We start from the raw sequence: 23,220 nt of genomic DNA on the forward strand, positions 1-23,220 counted from the left end.
TTTTCCTCCCCAGCAGTAGGCAGAGGTTTAGCGGGGAAGTCCGGCCCATATAAACCTCCCTCCACAGCACCCAGCCTCTCACATACACACTCACCCACTTTCAGACCGACAGGAGCTTTTTCATTCTTCGGTATTTTGGTATTGCTACCAGCTTTTTGTTTTCTTTCAAGATGACTGCCTCAAAGTCGTCACACACGATGCGCAACATTGTCATCGGTTTGTTGGCACTTTGGTCGATCATTTCACTCATCATCATCGTGGTTTGGGCCACCTCGCCTGACATGAAGGGGGCCAGCGAGTGCAACAATAACCTGAAGAAACTCAAGGAGAAGTTTGCTGAGGAAGAAGGCGTATGGAACAAGGACCGGATGGCGTTGGAAGAGCAGGTGAGGCAGGGCCGTACCAACCAAAGCCTGTTGCTGACTCGCATGGAGCAGCTGAAGAGCCAACTTCTGGCCCTCAATCAGTCGCTGGAGTCTTGTCATCAGCAAAATGTAAGTGGTTACTGCTTGTGCATATTATGGCTTTTGGCTGTTGAAGGGGAATATATTTGCCCATGGGGTGTTTTAAAGGTACTTTTTATAGTCGATACAGTATTTCAAACCGGATGCGAATTAAGCTGTGCTTTTCCTGAAAAAGTACAACTGATAAAAGATATACTTGAGTTGTAAAATCCTTTTCTTTTTTTGGATTGTGCAAGACGAGGCCCTATCGCTGATTAAACAGGGGTACTTAAAGTGACCTAAAACATGTAGTTTTGAAGTAAGGAAATGAACAGAAAAGCATAAAATTGAACAACAAAGCTCTAAACAGAAACCACACTGATACAGTTACCTATAGAATACATTGTAACCTCATAAAACCCATTGTACATTTACATTTAGGCATTTGGCAGACGCTCTTATCCAGAGCGACTTACATTTTTATCTCATTACACATCTAAGCAGTTGAGGGTTAAGGGCCTTGCTCAAGGGCCCAACAGTGGCAACTTGGTGGTTGTGGGGTTTGAACCTGGGATCTTCCGAACTGTAGTCCAATGCCTTAACCACTGAGCTACCCCTGGCCCTAATTGTACTGTAGGGTCAGATGATTCTCACTCTACTATTCTTATTATCATAGGTACTAGTAATAATGGTTTTGCATTATTACTAATACAATGCAGTTTTACATAAAAATAAGCTGTGACTTTAAGGGGTTAAAAGGACTACACTGGCAGTCATAGTTACGTCTCAGAGGTCCCAGGTCACTTCTAATGCTGAGAGATCCCATGGACACTAAGCGCTCACACCCTCTCGCGATCTGAAACACTCCTTAACATGGAAATGCTACTATCCTCGACCAAAGCTGCCGACTCTCCGTTAACCCATGAACCCATGAACTCAGTTAATTAACTTTCAGCTCATGTGTGTGTGTGTGTGTGTGTATGTGTTTCAGGACATCCTGCATATGAACATCACTGCGCTAGAGGATGAGATTGAGCTGCATAAAGCCATCGAGGCCAACTTAACTGCAAATATCACCCTGCAGCAAGGTAGGAAAATCCAAGTCAGTTTTTTTTTCCCTTCTCCCATTCCAGGCTGCAGTGAAAGGAACACTCTGCTCCTGATGATATTCTTAGACGCTTTTCTCCCGAGTAGCCATAGAAACCGAGAAACGAAAACAAATAGCCACGATTTGTCAGTTATGACGTTTAACATGAAACGCTGGATTGTTATCTTGAAAATATGAAGCATTTGCACTGGTTTGGATTTGAAGGAAAATAGTTCTGATTATTCATACTTTACCCAAATAAGACCAACTCCGTGTCCGTGCTTGCTTTTGGAATGTTACACTCCAGCCGTTAAAATATTTCACAATAGAGTTTCAGAAAAAAAAGACTAAAATTTGTATTACAACCTGCACAAGAATCTCTAATCTTTTTTTTTTTTTTTGAACGTATTTCCTGTGTAACTAAACCACAGGAAATGGCTTGCTTGTAAAAACTGACAGTTACCATGTAATATGAAGAGAACAAGGGAGAGAGCTGCAGGTGGGTAAAAACTCAGGCCAACACTCGCCATCGCCGGTAAAAATGGAAAACGTGATAGAGCTGGGAAAAATCTGATTCAAAAACAGGACGCAATTACACGCATTACTTAATCATTAAAGCCGTGCCAAACGTAAAGCCTTCTGGATGTGAACAGTAGCACCACTTCTGCTTGGTGTTACCCAAAATAGAGAGGTGACATCATGCAATCCTGAAACACTTTGATACCTCGTTCTCTGGCAGGACATAACCTTATAAGACAATGGAATTTTATTTTATATTTTGCCAAAAAAAACAATGTTTAGCTTGAAATGTCCTTAGTGTTCAAAGATTCTTAGGGTTTTTTGCTTGCTGTTCCCTCTGCTTTAAGGCTGTGCACTCATTTACAGAGTCAGGACATCCATCCTAACATAAACAAGTCATATTTATATGAGTTGCATATTGCTCTCCGTTCTCATTTCAGAAATGATTGATCTACTGGAGCATAACGTGTCCCAGGAGGCCATTGAGCTGCAGTCGTGTGCAAGTTTGAAGGAAGCTGCTCAGAATCTTCAGACTGCAGCTGAGAAGCAAATGCAGAGCTGCCAGTCCAGCAAGCAGTTCATGCAGAAGCAACTGTGAGTCATATTTTATATGTTCTATGCTTCGTCATAATTCAAGCCAGCTTTTATTACTGGAATGGGAAGAATTTGGGCTTAAACGTTTGTCGGATAGAAATAAAACACCTGTTGGATGAGGATGTGAAAATTGGTGTTTTGTGATTGATTGTAGAGAAAAGTGCAAAACCGTGCCCCATACATCAGCCCCAAATAATGGACCCGATGGACGAACAGCTGGCGTTGTCCTGGCTGCGGTTTTGTGCATCAGCTTTCTTTTAGGTCCATGTAAGTACTTCATTTTTTATTTTTTTCGTTTCATATATTTTTATCACTGAGTCAGCTTCTGCACCAAAACAATTCCAGTGCGTCCATAGTCATACATACATACGTATGATTATATTTATTCTTTCGTGCTTGGTTATGGAACATGACTGATAAGGCTAAATGGTTCATAGCTCATCTTTGCTGAAATTATTTTGATGTAAATTGTTTGTGCTTTTATTTCAGGACGGACCTAAGGAGAGCGTTTGTATGAAAAGAAAATGGAGACATTTTCAGTACGACACTGTTTCAAGACACCTGTATGACGTGTGCAGTTAACCTGGACTTGAAGCAGGCACATGTTACTTTTGTTGAGAAAAGCACTGCTGTAAGACAAACAGGAATGTTTAGTTCACTAAATCAAGATATTCCTGAAACAGTTATTTAGCTTTAAAGGAGAATATAAAAAGAGTATGGGTTAAAAGGTTTTTTTTTTTTTCTTGTGATGTCAGCATATTTTGGTTTCTGTATTGAGTTGGACAAAAGTGCTTTACTGCCACGGAAGAATAAAAAAAATCTTGTTTTTACATAAAAAAATTATTGTTATGACAAGTTGTGTTTTACAAAATTTACCAAATATTTTCACATTTTAACGTGACACATTTTATGTTACAACGTACAAATATCTTGAGGTAAGATGGTAAGAACTTTAATGTTATTAAAAAAATAATTTTTACTTTATAATATGAAAATATCTATCTTGTAAATATGTGAAAAGAATATTTCACTTTTTCTCATTAAACCTTTGATGTGATAACGTGAAAATATCTTCTTAACAAAATCTTTTCAAATAAAAAACACGCAACTTGATATATATATATTTTTGGGTTTGTTTTCCCGTGACAGCAATGCACTTACGTCGAATAAATAAGCCATATATATTTGTTGTTATTAATTTTTTCTTCTTCTTTTTTTTTCTATGGTCTGAAGTTTTAAAGTTATTAATTTATGACCTCATTATTAGAAAGGTGTCTTTCCAAGTGGGAAACAGATTTTGATGATCGTTGAGAAATTAAAACCTGCTAGAATATGTCATATAGTATATTTTAACATATCTTTGTGTCTCAGCAAACAAATGTTTGTCTAAGCTTCATGACATGTCTGTGCTCGTCTCTTATTGATTACTGGATTCGTTCAAAAAAAAAGAAAGTGAAAGTGCTTTATCTGTTATTCTTATCTTGTCTGTCTTTCTGGCACAAAATATTATAGCATTACTAATGGATTGTACAAAAAAAAAAATGTGGGCACAAAATATGCCTTGGTTGATACCGTGGCACAGTTTGGTCATTTTAACGGCTTGAATACATGACAGTCTATTAAATGCTGGGGGCTGATCCTGACTTGAAACCGTTGTGTTTGCACTGTTAACAAATATTAACAGAAGTTTATTCATGTTCAGATTCAGTTTCAGATAACTTTATTTAACCCAGAGGGAAATTGCTTAACACAGTCTGTTCTGTCTCTCTTTCTGACCTCTTTTTTTTTTTTTTTTTAAATCTTGGAACGCACTCTCCTGGGCTTACCCCATCTGCCACCACATCACTTGTTTGATTGCTCTTTAAAACTCTTTGCTCATCTAGACACCACCTTACAAAAACTAAACTATGTGGCACATTAAACCCCTGAACACTTTAGGGGAAAAAAAGAGAAAAAAAAAAAAACAGTCAGACTGACTGTGAATAATGTCCATGTTAAAGAGAGAAATGTTTTAACCGATATCTTTCGATCCAGCTATACAATACTTCCTACATTATGAGCTCACAATAAAGTGCAAGTGCTTTATTTATAAGGCTGTTATAAGGTGTTTTTTTTAAACTACATCAACTCTGGTTAACATTGGGCCGGCAAGTGCAAGAGATTTATTCTAACAGCACCGTCATTAATCAGACTATGGCTAGGTGTCCTACATGTCTAAATCACATTTGAAATTTTATTGATCCGGTGATGTCTTTGTATGATATTTTTCCTTACAATTTTGCTAATCGACAACAAATTCTGAAGGTTGGAAACTCCTCTTAGGTTATTCCTGGAACAAAACAAATAAAGTACTGTCAAAATCAGACACTTCCCAGAAGTGAGTTGGGTTCTAGCTCAAATTAGCCCACACATGATAAGGCTTAGTGACTGGTGTTTGGCCTGGGAGCCAGGAGGAGGAAAAATATGGTAGTGTTCAAAGAAAATTAAAGTGCTGGCAGATGTGAGTGTATTGGAAATATTGTTGAAATAAACTTTGAAAAACTGAACTATTTAAAGTCTTTCTGTTTGACCTTGCAACCACTCCAATCTCTTTTTGAGTATTAGCCTATGAAATAGGCATTATTTGGACAATTCAAGATTCAAGATTCAAATAACTTTATTAATCCCAGAGGGAAATTGCTTATGCTCGGTTACAGGTGCTCACAGTTGTTAACTAAGAAAGGTAATAAAGAATAAAGGTGGTAAATAATAATAATAATAATAATAATAATCTTTAAAAAAAAAAAAGTTCCTAAAACAGTAAGTACCATAAGAATATGACTCAGGGCCACTTGTAAGTATTGCACAGTAATCTAGTATTGTTTATGTAATATTGTATTATTGTATGTAATCTTGTATTACATATTTTATTGGGAAGTAGTATTGCAGTAATTATATTATTAATATGGTAAGTGGTAATGTCCTGTTGTGAAATTAATGTAATAATAATATTAATAAATAATAATAACTGATATTTGAAAAAATAAACAACTATAACTATATATACAGTACATCCACTGTTCAGCCACAACACTAATACCCGATGAAGTACAATTGCTAAAAAAAACTCAATTCTGGCTATGATACTGTAGAAAGGTATCAGAACACCCAGTGCATCACAGCCTGCTGCTTATGGGGCTTGGCAGGCATTTGATCAGGGCTCCAAATTCCCCATTTCTCAATCCGACTGAGCATCCATGGAATGTGATCCGTGATCCATGGAGGCCCCGTCCTGCAATGAACAGCACCTAAAGCATCCACTGCTAAGTTCCTTGTGTCAGGAACCCCTGAGAGATCTTGTGGAGGCATGACACTGAGGGCCAGTGCTGCCCAGATGGCACAGGGGAACCTACACAAAACTGGGCTGATCAGTGTATATTCAGAGCCCTAAACATGAATTTATAACATTAAACAGCTAAAGAAATGGATATTTAAAGCACTATACAGATACAGGTGGCATGGTGGCATAGTGGTTAGCACTGCACTTCCAAGGTCAAGTGGTTTCCTCCCACAGTCCAAATACATGCAGATTAGTCTAACTGTCATTCCCAAATTGCCCGTACTGTGTGTATGAGTGTATGAGTGTGTGCGATTAGCAGCCTGTCCAGGGTGTAGTGTACCCTGCCTTGTGCGCAAAGTCTCCTGGGATAGACTCCATGCCCTGGTGACCAAGTACATGATAAGTTGTATACTGTAGAAGATGTTGTATGAATAAATAAAGAGATACAGATGTTTTCAGCAATAAAGATCTGTAAAGATACTAAATTAGACAGATATTAGACACAGAACATTAAACAGCTACAGATATAGACATTATTAGTAATAAAAAGTTATAGATATTAATATCTGAGGCATTAAACCGCTATAGAAACACACTAAAGAGCTTTAAAGACAAATATTCTAAACATTATATAGATATAATTATAAATACAAATAGAAGCATTTAACAGCGGATATAGATATTCAGTGCATTAAAGAGGTTTAAAGGTAAATAATTGACTATACAGTATACGTACAGATATTTAGAGCACTCAACACATATACTGTAAATACAGGTAATTAGAACACTAAACAAGTGGCTCAGTCGCTTGGGGTTCTGGATTGCTGATTAAAGTGTCAGGGGTTCGTGGTTCCTTGGGCAGGACCTTTAACCCTGCAATCCATAAAACAACACTGCACGCAGTTCCAGACCCAAGCCTGATTAGAACATGGGAGGGTTGCAATGGGAAGGAAATCCGGCATAAAACCTAGGCCAGATCTTGCAGATCAAACAATCCGATGTTACGACTCCTAGGATAATAGGCATAAAACAAAAACCACTAACCAAATACAGATACCGATATTTGACACACTAATCATTTATAAGTAAAAATACCTTGAGCATTAAAAATATATATAAACATAGATATTTGGAGAACTAAAAATAGATTGAGATACCTGGAGAATTACTCACGCTTTTACTCATCGTCTATACAGGATCGCAGGGGTCCTGGAGGCTAACCCAGGAGATTTAGGGGATGAGACACGGGTACACCCCGGATGGGGTGCCAATCCATTGCAGGGCACATACACTTATTCACACACTGCGGGCAATTTCGGAACGCCAGTCGAACTGATCTGCATGTCTTTGGATGTGGGAGGAAACCAGAGCACTCGGAGGAAACCCACCACGCACAGAAGGAACATGGGGACTCATGGCGGGAATCGAACCCGCACCTTGGAGATGTAAGGCAACAGCTAGTGCTAACCATGCTGCCTCTAGGGAATGAAATATGTGGACTGCGAAACATCCTGAGGCAGAAAAAACGGGCAAGCATAAGAATTACAGTGACTTTGACAAGAGGCAAACTGTGATGGGTAGAGGACTGGGTCAGAGCAGCTCCAAAACCGCAGCTCTTGTGGGACGTTCCTGGTCTACAGTGGTCAGGACATACCAAAAGTGATCCAAGGAGGGAAAACCAGTGAACTAGTGGCAGGGTCATGGGGGGTGGGGTCAAGGGTCAGAGATGCACATGTGGAGTAAAGGCTGACCTGTGCAGTTTTTTCCTTAAGAAAATCTAGTGTGGATCAAGTTAAGGAAAAGCTTAATGCTGGTTGTGATCAAAAGTTGTTAGAACACACAGTGCATCAGTGGCAAAATGAGGGACCTACTCAATATTAGTCAGGTGGTCATAAAGTTATGGCTGATCGGTGTATATGTTTAGATAATACTGAGTCCATTTCACTGACATTTTAATCCACTATATTACTTCTGAAGGAAATGTGAGGAGGGACAAATTAACAGGCCTTTATCGAATAAAACTGCATTTCCCATCATGCATCGCTAGGCTATAGCGGAAATGACGTTGTAACAGATGAACCCCGCCCCCTCCCTCTCGTTCCAAAATCCTCGCGCTTTGTGCGTCCAAGATGTCGGCGCCCGTGGAGGTGGTGGTGACTGCGGACTCGGCGGGGCAGCTGTGGAACTGCGCTGTGTTCGACCCTCACACCGGAACAAACCTCTTATCCTACCGGGGCGGGAACTCATCAGCTCGAGCTTTAACCATCCTCAACGGAGAGTACATCCTCGGAGCTCAGCTCGGCAAGAACTTCATCAACGTGTGGGAGATCCAGAGGAAGGTGAGAGATCTCTCTAACAACTCGGGGAGATCTTTATTATAGGGCACCTTATTATAGGGCGTGGAGTGATGCATTTATTTAGACTGAATCTATAAAAGACGTGAAGAGGTTGATGTGCAGAATCCCAGAGACACGTGAGTTAGTAATCAACTCAGATTGGAACTTTCATTGGAGCCCAAGCTTCCCTCCACACCATCAGTCAGGCAAATTAGATTCAAATTGAATCACTACACTGATCACAATCAAACAAAAATCAAGTAGTACTATACTATCCATCTATTCATTCATTCATTCATTCATTCATCTATACATTTATGCATGTGTGTATCCCAGGCAACCCAATACAGAAAAAGACAAAGACAACAAAGTGCACGTGCAAATGTGTAGACAGAAGTAACAACAGCTAGCTGTTAGCTGCTTGTTGGTCGGTGTGTTTGTGCATGTGTGTTTGTGCATGTGTGTTTATCAGTTCAGTCCCAATGTCATTAAGGTGAATGGTTGTGTGTGTTTGTGTTTACTAGTCCAGTCCCTTTGTGTTAAGGAGACGGATGGCGTGTTGAACAGTCTGGATGTGAGTGCCCGAATGTCTCGGTAGCTTTTTCCAGGTGGCAGGAGTGTGAAGAGTGTGTGTGTGGGGGTGTGTCCGGTCAGCCACAATGCTGGTGGCTTTGCAGATGCAGCTGTGTGTATAAGTCTTCGATAGAGTGGAGAGAGACCCACGATGATCATCTCAGCTGTCCTCACTATCCGCTGTAGGGTCTTGCGGTTTGATATGGCACAATTCCCAAACCAGACAGTGATGCAGCTGCTCAAGGTTGCTCTCGATAGTTCCTCTATAGAAGGTGGTGAGAATTGGTGGTGGAAGCTGGGCAATTCTCAGCCTTCTCAGAAAGAAGCCAGTAGCCAGTTCACATTTGTCCAACGTATCTCTCCAGATGTGTCCCAAGTTTAACACTTAGGCTCCAAAGTTTTTGGTTTTGCCTCAATACTTGTGCATTTGGTGTGCCTGTTTGGTTTTGCAATTACACCGCCATACCACTAGTTGGCAGTGGGGTTTTCTGTGCTCAACTGTGCTGAGTTTCTTCACCACTCTCTGGCGAGGTTTTTTTTTCGTAAATGAGACCGTGAGAAAGCAGATCTTGTTGGAAACCGGCGCTAAAAGGTTTTGAAGGAGAGTCACTAATACGGCAACGCAGAGCAGAGAGAAGATGCTGGAGCAGATGGTCAGTATCACAGCTGAACCAAAGAAGCCAGAAATGCAGTGCTACCATGTGGATCGATCAAAGCCACTGTAGACTTGACATCAAAGTATTAATCAGACATAAACATGGCCTACAGGCAGATGTCAGTTAGTCTGAGGCTTTTCGCTTGGTACGTATTAGGGATGAGAATGTAAATATAAAAAAAAACGTATAAAAGCCTTTATACATCTCTCACTATGCATGCAAATTAATTTGGATTTTGTAGTAGGAGGACTTGAAGCCTGGGCTTGAATTAGGTGTCCTGGAGCTGTGGGGTGTACAACACCACCTGCTGTCACTCTGCGTGTGCCATACGCCAAGCTGGGGAACTAAATTAGGATGTAAAACCCTTGGACTAATGCATTTATGGGTGTTTCTTAAACAGTTACATTTAGGCATTTGGCAGATGCCCTTATCCAGAGCGACTTACGTTTAGATTTTTTAAAATCTCATTATACAACTAAGCAGTTGAGGGCCCAACAGGGACAAAAACTGGGACTTGAAACTGAACTTTCTGAACCTTATCTGTGAGTCCTTCAGTAAATCCTTGCCTTTCAATACACTTTGTGCAGCTTACGTATTCTCACGTTAAAAATGTTTTAGGCTGAGCTACGAGCCACTTCATCAGTTGTGAATCTTCATCCTGCTTTCAGGCAACCAAACAGATGAAAGTCTGATAGAGCATGATCAGGACTATAGGGAGGATCAGGGGTAGGTAAGTGATTAAAGCATTGGACTACAGTTCAGAAGGTTCCAGGTTCAAACCCTAAAACCACCAAATTGCCACTGCTGGGCCCTTGAGCAAGGCCCTTAACCCTCAACTGCTCAAATGTAAAAAAAAACAACAACTAACAAGCACTGTTGATTGTTGAGCCTTTTTTCCTGATAATGTGTCAATACTGGCCCTCGAGATGAGAATCACAGAAATTCAAAGCATCAATTTTTCAGCTGATAGTTAATTTTTTTAACTTTTTCTCAGGTTGGTGAATCCGTGTCTCATCACCAGTAATGATTAAATTTTAAAAACTTCCACAATGTTTAGAGTATTGGTTGCAGTTATCCAAAGACTCCTGTTTACGTTCTTCTGTGAGTGGTTTCAGCACGAGGTACATCCTCAGACTAGGAAAAAAAACAAATCGCAGCACACTGAACCAGCCGCATTTGCAAATGAACTGATGTAACTCGATCACACCTGCGCAGCAGTGACCAAGGAGACAGTAGCCTTGAACAGAATCAACAGTAAAATTGCAGAAATGTTTAAAAGAGAAAAAAAAAAAAACACACACACACACACACACACAAAACCTCTCAATACCCAGCTTGCATAAGTTTACACACCCTTCTATAAATTGCCAGTGTTCAGAATCAACCGATCACGTTTAAACCTGTGTTGGTTTACATCTGCTGTCATTTAAAGCGACAGATTAAAGTTATGATGTTCAGCTGGTCCTGTACGGTTGTCATGGTAACATCTAACAGGAAACACCATGAGCCATAGAGCTTGGGTACAGGATCTCACTGTTGAGGGAAAAAATATTAGGACTTGGTTACAATAAAATTCCAAGGCGTTGAATGTAATGTGGAACACTAAATGGTGAAACAGTGAAGTTTGCAAAGAACAGGATGTCCCTCTATAGTTGATGAAAAGGCCAGGGGAAAAATGTTTAGGGAGTGAGCCAAGAGAAGTACAGCAACAAAAAAAAAAATAATAACAGTAGTTTTGGACAAAAGCTAATTGCTTCCTTTATGTGACCTCAATCTTCTGGAGTATTTATATGTCTTGGATACGGGGCTTGGTGGCAATGCTTTTTTAACCAAAAAAAAAGTCTGATTAATGTTTGCATAAGGAAAAAAATACACCCCGTATCCCAAGAACCCAGAGAAACCCTGTGAGATAGTGTGTAAAGGTCTGATGAGACCAAAGCTGAATAATGCTGAGTCAGGATGTATAGTCTTAAAGTAAGTGTTAGTTTAGGGGTGTGCATACTTTTGCAAACAGGTCATTGTACATGTAAATTTTTTTTACTGTTATTTATATTCTCTAATTTCATAGTAAAGGTTCATGATACATGATTTAGCATGTTTTAGTTCATTTACAAGATTCAAGTCAAACCAAGACTTTTAACAGTTATGAGAATAAAAACCTTCTTTATTTCTCTATATAAATCCTCTGCTACACTAGTGCATTTATCCCAGCGTTTCACTAGGGCTTGGACACCATCAAGGTTAGAACGTTTTCTCAGTACGCCAGAGCCATGATTAGCCTGATTCTGAGTCTAAAACCCCGGCCTCCCAGGAACTCCTTTAATGGCCCAAACATGTGGGAACGGCTTCGAGCGAGGTCAGGACTGCATGGGGGATGTGATGATTGTTTGTACAGTTAGCACAGACAGATACGGCTTTTCTGCAAGTTGGCGACGAGTTATTTGTCGATTTTCATGGATCAGGCGCTCTACTTGATGACTGCAGTGGGCTTTGAGCCACTTTGGCTGGGACCTTTTGGCCTTTAAAGCATTTGCTCCGTTCAGATGTTTTACTGCAGCTCAGCGTCTCATCGCCGTACTGTACTTGAAGTCTTTTGTAATGTCTTTTGTAAAATCAGTTGTACAACTTCATTCACAAGAAATGGAATCAAAAATCCTGGTTTGACTTGAATGCTGAGATCTTTACACTGGGGATTGCAGTCTTCTCCCAGGCGTATTTTCTGCTCCCTTATGCCTGCGGTGGAATGTTTGGAAGAATGAACCTGGTAATAAAACATTTTCATTAGAGTCTGTATGACAGCAACTTACATCTCGGTGTAAATGTTTATTAACAGCAAGCTCCTAGAGCATCTGGACAAAACATTAGCACTTATATGTGTTGTTTATTTAGTGGTCACCTTTGTTAGGGATGCAGTGCTCGAACTTGTTAATGATCATTTTTGGTCACCAAACTGCCTCGATTCTTCATTGCATGGTTTATATAACATTACTTTGAGATTTTGCTGAGATTTTTGATGTTAATGTGATTGGATTGCAAATTTAAGGTGAAGAAATGTTCCCCACACCATTATACCGCCCCCACGAGCCTAAACTGCTGACACAACTGTCTTGTTTCTTGTAAGCTACTTCTGGCACCATTGTAGTCTCCGAGTCTCGTTCTTGGCTGACAGCAGTGAACCATCTCCTCTATTGGAGGAGTTTTCTGATGTACTTTAAAGATAAAAGTTTTTTACGTTACTGTAGCACCCCCTGTCAGCTTGAACCATCCTGACATCCTCTGACCTCACAAGCAACCAGTTGTCCAACCACTTTACTGCTGTTTTGTAGATGATTTTCTACATCTAAACACTCTTGTGCATGAAAATCCCCACTCATCTGACACCAGCAGCCATGCCAGGGCCGAAGTTAGAGAGATCAGTGACTCCCTCCTACATTCGGCTGTTTATAACCGTTAGCTATAGCTCTTGAATTGTATCAGCATTATATGATGCTGCAGTATAATTAACTTATACAGACAGGAAATACTCAAAATGGGACGAACTGTCCAGAAACCAAATCATTTGGCCTTGTTACCGCTTGCCTTCCTTCACTCATTTTCAGTTTGTGCGATTAATAGCAGTGAGTACTAATGAGTGCTTAAACTGTAGAGGGCAAATGCGAAGTCATGCACAGAACTGTGATGGACTCTGGCAGGCCAAAAATAAAACTCGCACACTGTAATATTCATTTATTTACGGCGCACAGAAACTACTGGTGACCAATTCACGTGTGAAAGTGATTCCTTGTCTTCCCAGAACCTCTTTTTCACAGTTTAAGTCTTGGAATATACCCGCGTCATCAGAGAAGAAAAACTCTACTCTTAGTACATTCAGGTTGTCAGCTGACTTTATTTTATTGCCGCATCACGTTGTTGAGCCCAGACCTGACCCGTTGAAGCAACCCCAGGCTTCAGAGGCTTGTACAATGTGTTGTACCGAAACCCCAGTTAATCCATAAATGGGTATATGGTCAAAACGAACAGGGTCTGGCTGGTGTTAACAACACGCCTTCTTTCCTTAGCTTCTCAACAATCTACCTAGGTTAGCTTTCTCTTAGCTAAAATGCTAAGTTGGCTAACATAAAATTATAATTTGATGTTACTTTGTGTTTGACTGATCTCCGGCATCCACACCGAACTCGTCAACTCCTACAGTTCATTTTTAGTCATTTGGTTGGTTACCAAACTGATGGGTTACATTTTAAATGACCCCATAGAGGCACCATGAACACAATGGGAAATCTACCTACAGAGACCAAAACCGTTTTTGTTTGTAACATGGATCTCTATGTGGAACGACTTGGCTTTTGGAGCCTGCCCCCAGTGGAGATTCGAGGAACTGCATCTTTTGGCACTTCCTCGTTGAACCTGTTGCTGTAAGGCCTTTACTTATTTACTCTGACTTTTCTTATACTTTTCCTATTAGGAAACTAGCCTGGAACTTTTTCTATTAAAATGACTAAAAGTTTATACCCATCACATAAAACCATTATTGGCAACACAGAACTGTAATAATGCACTTATTTTGCTTTTGATATTAACACTGGCTTGAAAGCTAATTTATTTTTTGAGTTTATCACCTGCTGAAGATTTGTTCATTGTTTCCTTAATGTACTACTTTTTTTCCACCAAGTGTAGTCTTTTGTTTTCATTGTGGTGTTTTAATCATGAACAGTGAAAATCAGGCATTACAATATAAAGTCTTTTCTCCTTTAGTTCCGTCTTTCTTTTATTCATCTCGATGTTATTTAATACATTCGAAAACGGAACTGAAGTGTCAAGGTTTTTGATTGATTGATTTGATTTATTTAAATTAATAAATTTCTTAAAGCGGACCATTTTGCGAAATTTACTTAATTTCCTTTTTTTTTTACTTATTGATGGCTTTCCAGTGTGCTTGTTCAAACTTAAAAGAACATAACCTTTTCATATTTTAGCTGGAGCGTTAACAGGCACATATTACACCAAATATGGGATCTTTAATAAAAGTCCAATATTGGAAGAACTGCGCTGTGAGTCCTCCATCCATTCAGCTTTATAATGCATTGGCTTCTGATTACATCTGAGTGTCCAGGAACATTTCCAATCAACCAATCTCATTTTTTACACGCCGCTCACCCAGGCTTAATCCGTCCTCGTTTAATCGTCAAAATTTTTTGTAAATGTGTGAACTGAATTTTTGTTCAACGCTGTGTGTGTATAAATAGTAGTGATGGGGAAAAATTGATTCAGTTATCCTGAGGCATCCAGAGAAGTTGGTTGATGGTTTGGAGCTACACATGCTACTCCTGAGCTTCCAATGATCCAGACCCCCCTCTGTTCTCTGCACCTGCTGACTCGTCCCTGCTCAACTGAACTTCTGTTCAGCTGCATAACACACATGATGTTATATAATTTCTATCCGTTATCACCCAAAAGAGGATGGGTTCCCTGTTGATTCTGGTTCCTCTCAAGGTTTCCTCCTATTGCCATCTCAGGGAGTTTTTCCTCGCCACTGTCCCCCTTGGCTTGCTCATCAGGGACTATCTCATTATTATACAGACACAATTTTCTCACACATACACACTTGTGAAGATGCTCAATAATGTTTTTATTTATGTTTCTTTGCATTATATGTGGTGAAATGTTGTCTTTCCTTAATAAATCTGCTGGTGGTGTGCTTTAAACTATTAACATGGCACAGCATCTTTTTTTTTTATATGAATAAATTATTTTCTGAATTTTATACAAAATAAAAAAAAAATGTGTATTGTATTAGAATCGTAATACAAATCGAATCAACACTCAGGAATTGTGATATCTTATTGGGTGGCCCCTGGTGATTCCCATACCTAACGTATATGTGTGTGATTTATATATATTTATATAGGAACGTATGAATATTGTCATATACAGACAAGCATCAACCCTGCATCCTTAGGAACAATATTTTCCTTAACTACGTGTCTAAAACACAGGATGATAAAAGCGTGATTAATTCAGGTGGAAAAATACCATTATCTAATTTGTCCCCATACAGTGTATGTCTTGTAGTCAAAAGTCTGTCTTGATTCTAGACTTTTTTTCTTTCCTTACTTTTTGTGTGCTCTCTTCTACTTCCTGCTCTCAGGACCAGCTGCAGCAGAAAATTGTGTGTCCTGGGATTGTAACCTGCCTGACAGCCTCCCCTGATGGCCTCTATCTGCTGGCAGGCATTGCTGAAGCCATATATCTGTGGGAGGTGAGCGAGCAGACTGCACTCTAAAATCAGTATCACACAAGCGATACAACGTGAATACTGAAGTTCTACATGAGTAAATTAAACGGCGTGAACTTCATTTATTTAAGTTTATTTATAAATTTATTTATTGATGTACAACTCGATTTTAGAGTCTGTTTTATTTACTTACTTATGTTATATAAATTTGGATTGACTCATTTTATTAAATTATTTTATACTATATTTAATCTGACTGATCTTAACTACCTACCTTTGAATTTTTTATTAGTTGATGTTTTCAGTTTTGTACCTTTTTATGTTCAATGTAAAGTGTTATTGTGTGTTTGAAAGGCACTTATAAATATGATTTATGATAATAATAATAATAATTATTATTATTATATTGATCGTGTATTTTAAAATTGATCTTTGCACTCTGACCCAAGCTGAGGCTTAAATGCTGGACGCCGGTATTGTGAGACAGTGACATTTTTCACTCTGCTATAAGATCATTTCTCCCTATCCACATTAATATTCTTTGCATAATGTAAGTAGATCACATTTGTACTACAAGTATAACTACACTGTTCTAAAAGCAGTACAGTGATACCTCAGCATACGAGCAACCCACCTTAAGAATTTTTTTAAAAACTTTTTTGCAAGAAATTTGCCTCGGCGTTGCACGTACGTCTGGCTTGTGTCTGTCACTCAAAAATCTTGCGTCACTGGAAAACCAAACAAAGCAAGTTTCAATTTCTTTGAGAGTTTTTTTGCATTTTGTGCAAAAGGAAAAGTGAGTCAGTTTCAGTTTCATTTTTAGCCAGTGCCAAGAGGAATCATAAATTTGTTTTTATATCCAAAATATGGTTATAGTGTTGGAAATTGGTAATATTGGTCATAATTTCGGGTGGCTGGAACGGATTATCTGTATTCACATTATTTCTTATGGGAAAAGACGTCTCGCAAAACAAAATCTCTCCTCAAGAACTCGTCTCCGGAGCGGAATCAACCCGCATGCCGAGGTACCGCTGTAATTAAGCCTTGTTTAAATTACATTTAGTATAAGGAGTTAAATTAATGACATGTGATAGTTTTATGTAGACTATACACAGTATGGATCTTTTTTTTTCTAATACAAATTTTTATTCAGTTTTCCAGGAGACAACAGAATCATTGCAGTTTTACACACTGTTTATTACAAAATTCAAATCTCAAAGTCAACTTTATTGTCAATTCTGCTACATATAACACTAGTACATACATATAGAGAACCGAAATTGTTTTTCTCTTCCTCGTTACAATAACACAAAAAAAACATTAAATAACACAAACTTAGGAAAAAAAAACTACAGAGGTGAGGTAATTGAGTTACTGTCCTGCAGAAAGGGACAGTTAACAACACAGAAAGTTGATATAGAGAAAAACGGAACAGTGCTAAAAGAATAGTGCAAGTGTGCTTATTTTAGTTAATTAAAGTGACAATAAAGAGCAATTTAAAGCAGTATACAAAATGGGGTACAAATACAGTATGAACAGGATATGTACTTTTTTTATTTATTTCCTGGGTTGAGGTAGTGAAAGCACAAATGGTGCACGGAGCATAAAGTGACAAGTGCAAGTGTGTGATTGAGTGTGTGTGTGAGTGTGTGTGTATGTGTGAGTGTTGAATAAAAGAAAAGTAAAAAAAGAAATTATTAAAGAACAGACACAGTAAAATAACGGGACGGTACAGTAGGGGCAGGGGGTAACATTGTGTGTAAATATACCTGCATAAGCACCGGATATATTATGTTAATAATTCTTTCCCATTATGTTGCTGCTTTTATATACACCAAGAATTCAGATCATAAAAGTTCTTATAAGCCCTTGCAATTAAACATTCAAAAGAGACGATATCTGTCATTAATTTTGTCCAGTCAGCCAAATCCGACCTTGCCTGACTTTCCCAAAGTTGAAGAACAGTCATTGCAGCTCTGCCAGTGCGAGTCCAAATTTTTTGTTGCTTTCCTGCTTTTGGGAAAGAACAGACCTGTCTATTAGTAAACGTATTTGGGAGATTCTGGCAGTAGTGTCTGCTGACGTTCTCCAACTAATTTTATTTCTTGCTTCTAAAAATACGGAGAAACAAATGAGCTCATCAGATTCTTAAAAATTTGCTGGAAGTTTGCAGTTGTTGTGTATAACACAGATTTATAATCTCATTGATATTTTTTTAAGCACCACCTGATGGATGGAAAGAGGTGTTGTGTAAACTTATTGTGTAAACCTAACAAACAGTATTTGAGTGTGTACAATAGTAATGCATGTTTATAACAATCAGACGGTGTCCCGAGGACTGTACAATGTTCTTACCAAATTATGATCAAGTACGAACTGTAAGGAAAAGTACCAAACGTGCATGAGTAGGTGAAGTTATAATGTAGGACGTATTATTGTGACGGTTTGTTTTACTTAGTGTTTAGCAGATATGTTTTTTTTTTATTTATTTTTTTTTTTATATTCTTGGACAGTTTTGATCACCTTTCAGGTATAGAACACTTCTCAGCGCTTAATGTTTGTTGTAGGTTTCAACTGGAAACCTGCTGGTTATTTTGAATCGTCACTACCAGGACCTGAGCTGCCTGCGGTTCACTGACGACAGCAGCCATTTTGTGTCCGGAGGAAAAGACAATCTGGCACTTGTATGGAACCTCGCCAGGTACTTTATGATTTATTCATTTCTCTTTTTTTATCTGCCACTGTTCTGTTGTAGTAGAGGATAAACCCGGCTTCCTCTGCAGGACTGCACTCAGAATTTCAGTTTGCCTTTTTCTTGTGGTGTATATAAGTTTCAGTTTTTGCAGTTATGTTTAGTTAATTCTCATTTTCAGTTAGTTTCATTCTCTAGGTTTAGACTAATAACTTGTTTGAGTCCAAAGTGCATTAACTAGAGTGTGATGGCTTTTAATATTTTATAAGTGTTTTTTTTTTTTTTTTCCCCACAATCATTTTCACAAAAGAAGAAATTTGAACAAATAGATGTATGTATACGTTGCCAGTTTTACAAATACTGTACATGCTTGCATTCAGGACAGGGTTACGTCACCATTGGAGGAAGAGCATTCAAGTCAAACCGAGACTTTTCATTGTACAGAACACAGTTATTATATAAGTGTGAACACACTCTTAATTTCTCTATATAATCCCCTGCTACACTTATCCCTAGTGCTTGGATACCATCAGAAAGCTTTACGTCAGTACGCCAAAACCATGATCAGTTTTCCTGCTTCACGTCTAAAACGCTGGCCTCCCAGGAACTCCTTTAATGGCCCAAACATGTGAAAATGGCTTCACGTGGCAGTAATTACCAAAGCTGAGTTTCTGTGATGTGCAAGTGGTGAATGACTGTTTGTTCAGTTCCCACAGACAGATGCGTCTCTTCCACAAGCTAGCAACAAGTTCAGATGTTCCGTACGCTGAATGTTCGCTGGAACGACTGCAGTGGGCTCCGAGCCGCCTCGGCCAGGATCGTCATTCACAGACTTACAGCCTTCTTTAAAACCTTTGTATTCAAACATTTCCCTGTTTTATCAGCCTTCTCGATTGAAAATTTCTTTACAAGTCCATGTTTGACTTGAATGACACTTGTATATTTTTAGATATATTTATAGTGCTTTTATGACATTTTATCTTTTGTCACATTTGAAGTTAAAGTTTAGCTGTAAGTGCACTGTACAGTATTTACAGCAGTAGCTGATTTCATTCCCTAGACCCTTTTGAACACAAGTCAACTATTTGCTGATATTTTGGAGTGAACATTCCAGAAGTTTAGCTTCATTCTGACGCACCTTGTAGTGTGCAACTCTCCCATCATGCCCATAGATGGCAATGTATGTCTTTTACAGCCCGACCATGAGCACTGAGAGAAACAGAAAACCGCCTTTCTGTTTCAGAAAACTCTAATAGTGCAGAATGTTTATTCCCTGAGTATTAGAATTTCTAATCTGTTAGTGGAAGTAAATGTCAGGGCAAAAAAAAAAAAAGCATGGTGAGATTTACATATGCATTTCTACATTTATCTGCTCAGTGCTTTCATTCAAAGGAACCTACAGGTAAGGAATTCTACAATCCGTTCAGTTTATTTGAGGAACTGATGGTGCTTCTGAAATCGAGTAATAAGGATCCACCAGCTCACTAGATGCAAAAGCTGAGGTAGGTGACTGAAGAGCAGCGGAAGCAGCGACTAGACACGATGGTGCTGGAAACCCCAGACACTAAACAGTCAAGCCAGGTACAGATTACGGCACTAATAAAGAATTTTGCACAGTACTGTATGTAGTTATGATACCTAATATACATGAGTTTAAGTTAACACTTCAGAAAGGAATGCATCTTGATATATTTAAAAGGCATCGTTATTTAAGGGCTGGGAGAAGGTGAAGTAATTTTGCATTAAACTTTAAGTACTCCTTGACAAACATTTCCTTTAGATTTTCCATGAAGGTTAAGTCTGTAGATTTAGCCAGGTTGAGTAGTTGGGATGGGCGATACTTTATAGAAAACCGCCATCCCAAATAATACAACAGCTACCAATAATGTGACGTTTAGCCAGTCGACTGCATCGTCTCCAACTGCAACCCAATGTGGGTCACATTGCACTATGACACCCTTGGAGCAAAGGACGATCTTTTTACATGCATGAGCTGACAGATGCCTGTGATTGGTTATTTTTCTAATTAATACAGGAAATGTTCCCTCCCACAGAGCAAACACTACCAATTACACTCTATTGGTACCTCCAGGGTCTGGGTTTGGGGTCTGTGTGTTTGCATGTTCTCCAATGTGCTTGGTGGGTTTTCTCCAGGTACTCCAGTTCCCTCCAACAGTCCAAAGACATTTAGTGTAGGATAATTGGCGCTCCCAGATTGCCAATAGTATTGTGTAAATGGTGTATTGGCACCCTGTCTACGGTGTACCCCACCTCATGCCCCAAGTCTCCTGGGTTAGGCCCCAGGCCCCCCACGACCCTGTATACAGGATAAAGTGGTGTAGATGATGGCTGAGTGAGTAAGTGGATCCCAATTCAGGAAACCACTGTAAAACTTACTATAAAGTGAGAATGGTTTGGTTTTGTTCACCAGGTGCTCTTTATCCATATACCATAGTGAATAGGCGTTGGATAGCCACATCAAGGACTTGACATGAGCAACTCTGTGGAGTCAGCTGAGTGAAGTAACAGGGGTGAAATGTGCACATTTTGGATGACCAAGCACCAGACACGCAATGGATTAATAATGCAAGCGATACGGCCTGTCAGCAGAGGTGGAACAGTCGAGCCATGAGAGGAGTGAGAGCCTTGAGAAAGTTGAGAAATCATAGATTTATTAGGTACACTATCTCGCCAGTAAAAGCTCCAATGTTTTGACAAGTTCCATTCTGAAATAGTTATAAAAAGTAAGCTAGTTAAATGTATTAATACTGATTAAAAGTAAAAAAATAAATGTAATAAACTTTTTAGTGTAATACATAAGACTAGGAAAAAAGCAATCTATTCATGTATCACCACACTGACTGTAAGATCCGAATGGTTCCCGCATTGGTATCCCGTGTGGTAGTAGCGAATTGTGCCAAGTCTGGTTAGAAATAACGATTATGGTGGATGACATAATAGAAATACGTGCTGTGCAGTAGGAATGTAGCTTTTTTTTTTCTTCAATGTAATTTTAAGTTTAACGTTAAACCCTTGTATTTGAGGTTAGTTTGTATTGTTAAAACACAACGCTTGGTTTTTAAAAGAGATAACTAATGTTTTAACTAAAGGAACGGGCTACATTTAAGTACTCATGTTTAGCCAAGTTATGGATCTAAAAGAATGATATTGAATCAGGATATTTATAAAATACTAACAGAATTCCAATATAAATTAAATCAGCATCCTAGGTAACGTGATAGTATCGTATCACCCTGGTACCTGCCGATTCCCATCATTAATATTAAATAGTTTTTGTTTTGTAAGGCACTAAATTTGTTGCAGCCATTTGCCTATGACTAGTGGTGTGTTGTTTGTGGTGGTGGTGTATTGCACCTAAAATTTTTGTGTATTAATAAAAAAAAAAAAATATTGTAGAGAATAACTGTAAGTATTATAGTGCCAAAATTCATGAAAGATAAACAAACAAAAAACTTTGTTGCAATAAAAATGTTTAAATTTTACTGCATTGCAATTTGATCTGAATTAAAAAAAAAATCATTAGTACATTTTCAATGCTGGATATTTTTGCCACTGCAATTTATTGTGGTTGGATATTTTAAATGAAAATGTTATTCAAGCATTTAAAATTCAATGCAAAAACATTCAACTTACTAAATTGCAGTTCAAAAATATTTTCAAGTAAAATTTTATTACCTAAATTTTGTCGATCTAAATTTATAAGGTTAAAAAATATTGTATTTTTTACATAAAATATGCAATGCAGAAAAATTCAAACATTTTTATTGCAGAATTTTTTTTTCAGTTCATGTAATTCAGTTCATGTAATGCAACTTTAACCTTAAATTATAAATGGAAACTTGTTTTGTAGCAGCTATAAATAAAAAAAGAATAACTTGGACACAATATTTCACCATACACACTGTGATAATGTTATACCCAGGGTGCCTGCTGAAGTTGTTGTAGGTTAACAGTTGCTAAGCCCATACACTTGGCCGATGGTTCCTAACAAACGCAGGCCTTCAACACAACAGAGCATCATCATCGAGCCTCTTAGCATGGCTTTTCTCGACCAGTCCTGATCCGCTTTTATTTTGATGGATGCCAGCGGTTTGGGAAATGACTCATCCTAGAAATCACAGTGCTCGGCCCTAATGGAAGCTTGGAAGAAAGTCAAGCAGGAGTTTCCACATATTAAAAGGTGTAGAGTGAAAACCAAGTGGTATTTCAATGTGTTAACTTGAGCGGCTGAAAAAACATTCGCAATTGTTTTTATTACTGTTTTTTCCCCATAGCCACAATTTTGTTAAGTTCCCACAACTGAAAAGTTGTTACCAAAAAGGGCAGAAAGTTTTGCCTTAAATATTCAAACAGTATTTTTTTTATCTCTCAGCAATACCCTGTAGTTCACCCCATCCATACTGTAGATGATTTTTTCAGTCAAGTGTCAGTGTAAAAGTGCTTTTTAAAAAGAAATTTCCTACCCACCTTAGAGCAGTTTTAATATTGCACATGGTGTGTTAAAAGTTGCTTCGTATAGAATTTTGGCTTTGTTGTCTCAATCTTCGTTGACTGACAATTCCGAATGCATCGACCCGGCTTCACTGATGTCCGTGTCCTTCCCTGATAAGTGACAATGTTGAGTGCAATGTAGCATGAAGAATTAGCCGATGAGGAGTACGAGGAGAATTTAAAGCACAAAGACGGCTGGCACTGTATAATTACCCTCTTGCCTGTCAGGGATTTGGGCCTGCGGTGGTGAATTTTCA

The 23,220-nt window shown here is 38.6% G+C and overlaps 2 protein-coding genes across 2 annotated transcripts in view; both read left to right on the plus strand.

Moving 5' to 3' along the window:
• Positions 1–20: 20 nt before the first annotated feature.
• Positions 21–5,189, plus strand: si:ch211-1a19.3 (uncharacterized). The gene is made up of 5 exons (XM_053513302.1): positions 21–494; positions 1,435–1,531; positions 2,490–2,643; positions 2,798–2,910; positions 3,133–5,189. Coding segments are annotated over exons 1-5 (690 nt in total). The 5' UTR covers positions 21–170; the 3' UTR covers positions 3,135–5,189.
• A 2,869-nt stretch (positions 5,190–8,058) lies between these two features.
• The window catches only part of wdr18 (WD repeat domain 18), an 87,750-nt gene continuing 72,588 nt past the window's right edge, over positions 8,059–23,220 (plus strand). Inside the window, exons 1-3 of the mRNA XM_053512624.1 lie at positions 8,059–8,301; positions 15,673–15,783; positions 18,327–18,460. Of these exons, the coding sequence (XP_053368599.1) occupies positions 8,092–8,301; positions 15,673–15,783; positions 18,327–18,460 (455 nt within the window). The 5' untranslated portion in view covers positions 8,059–8,091. The remainder of the gene's footprint in view (positions 8,302–15,672; positions 15,784–18,326; positions 18,461–23,220) is intronic.

The sequence above is a fragment of the Clarias gariepinus genome, chromosome 15 (genome assembly GCF_024256425.1).
Source record: "Clarias gariepinus isolate MV-2021 ecotype Netherlands chromosome 15, CGAR_prim_01v2, whole genome shotgun sequence".
NCBI lineage: Eukaryota > Metazoa > Chordata > Actinopteri > Siluriformes > Clariidae > Clarias > Clarias gariepinus.

Bases quoted from the DNA above. Each gene is read 5' to 3' on its own strand.
- si:ch211-1a19.3 (XM_053513302.1), top strand. From the start codon at position 171: ATGACTGCCTCAAAGTCGTCACACACGATGCGCAACATTGTCATCGGT. The intron at 495-1,434 runs GTAAGTGGTTAC...TATGTGTTTCAG, and splicing joins AGTCTTGTCATCAGCAAAAT to GACATCCTGCATATGAACAT. The intron at 2,644-2,797 runs GTGAGTCATATT...GATTGATTGTAG, and splicing joins CAGTTCATGCAGAAGCAACT to AGAAAAGTGCAAAACCGTGC.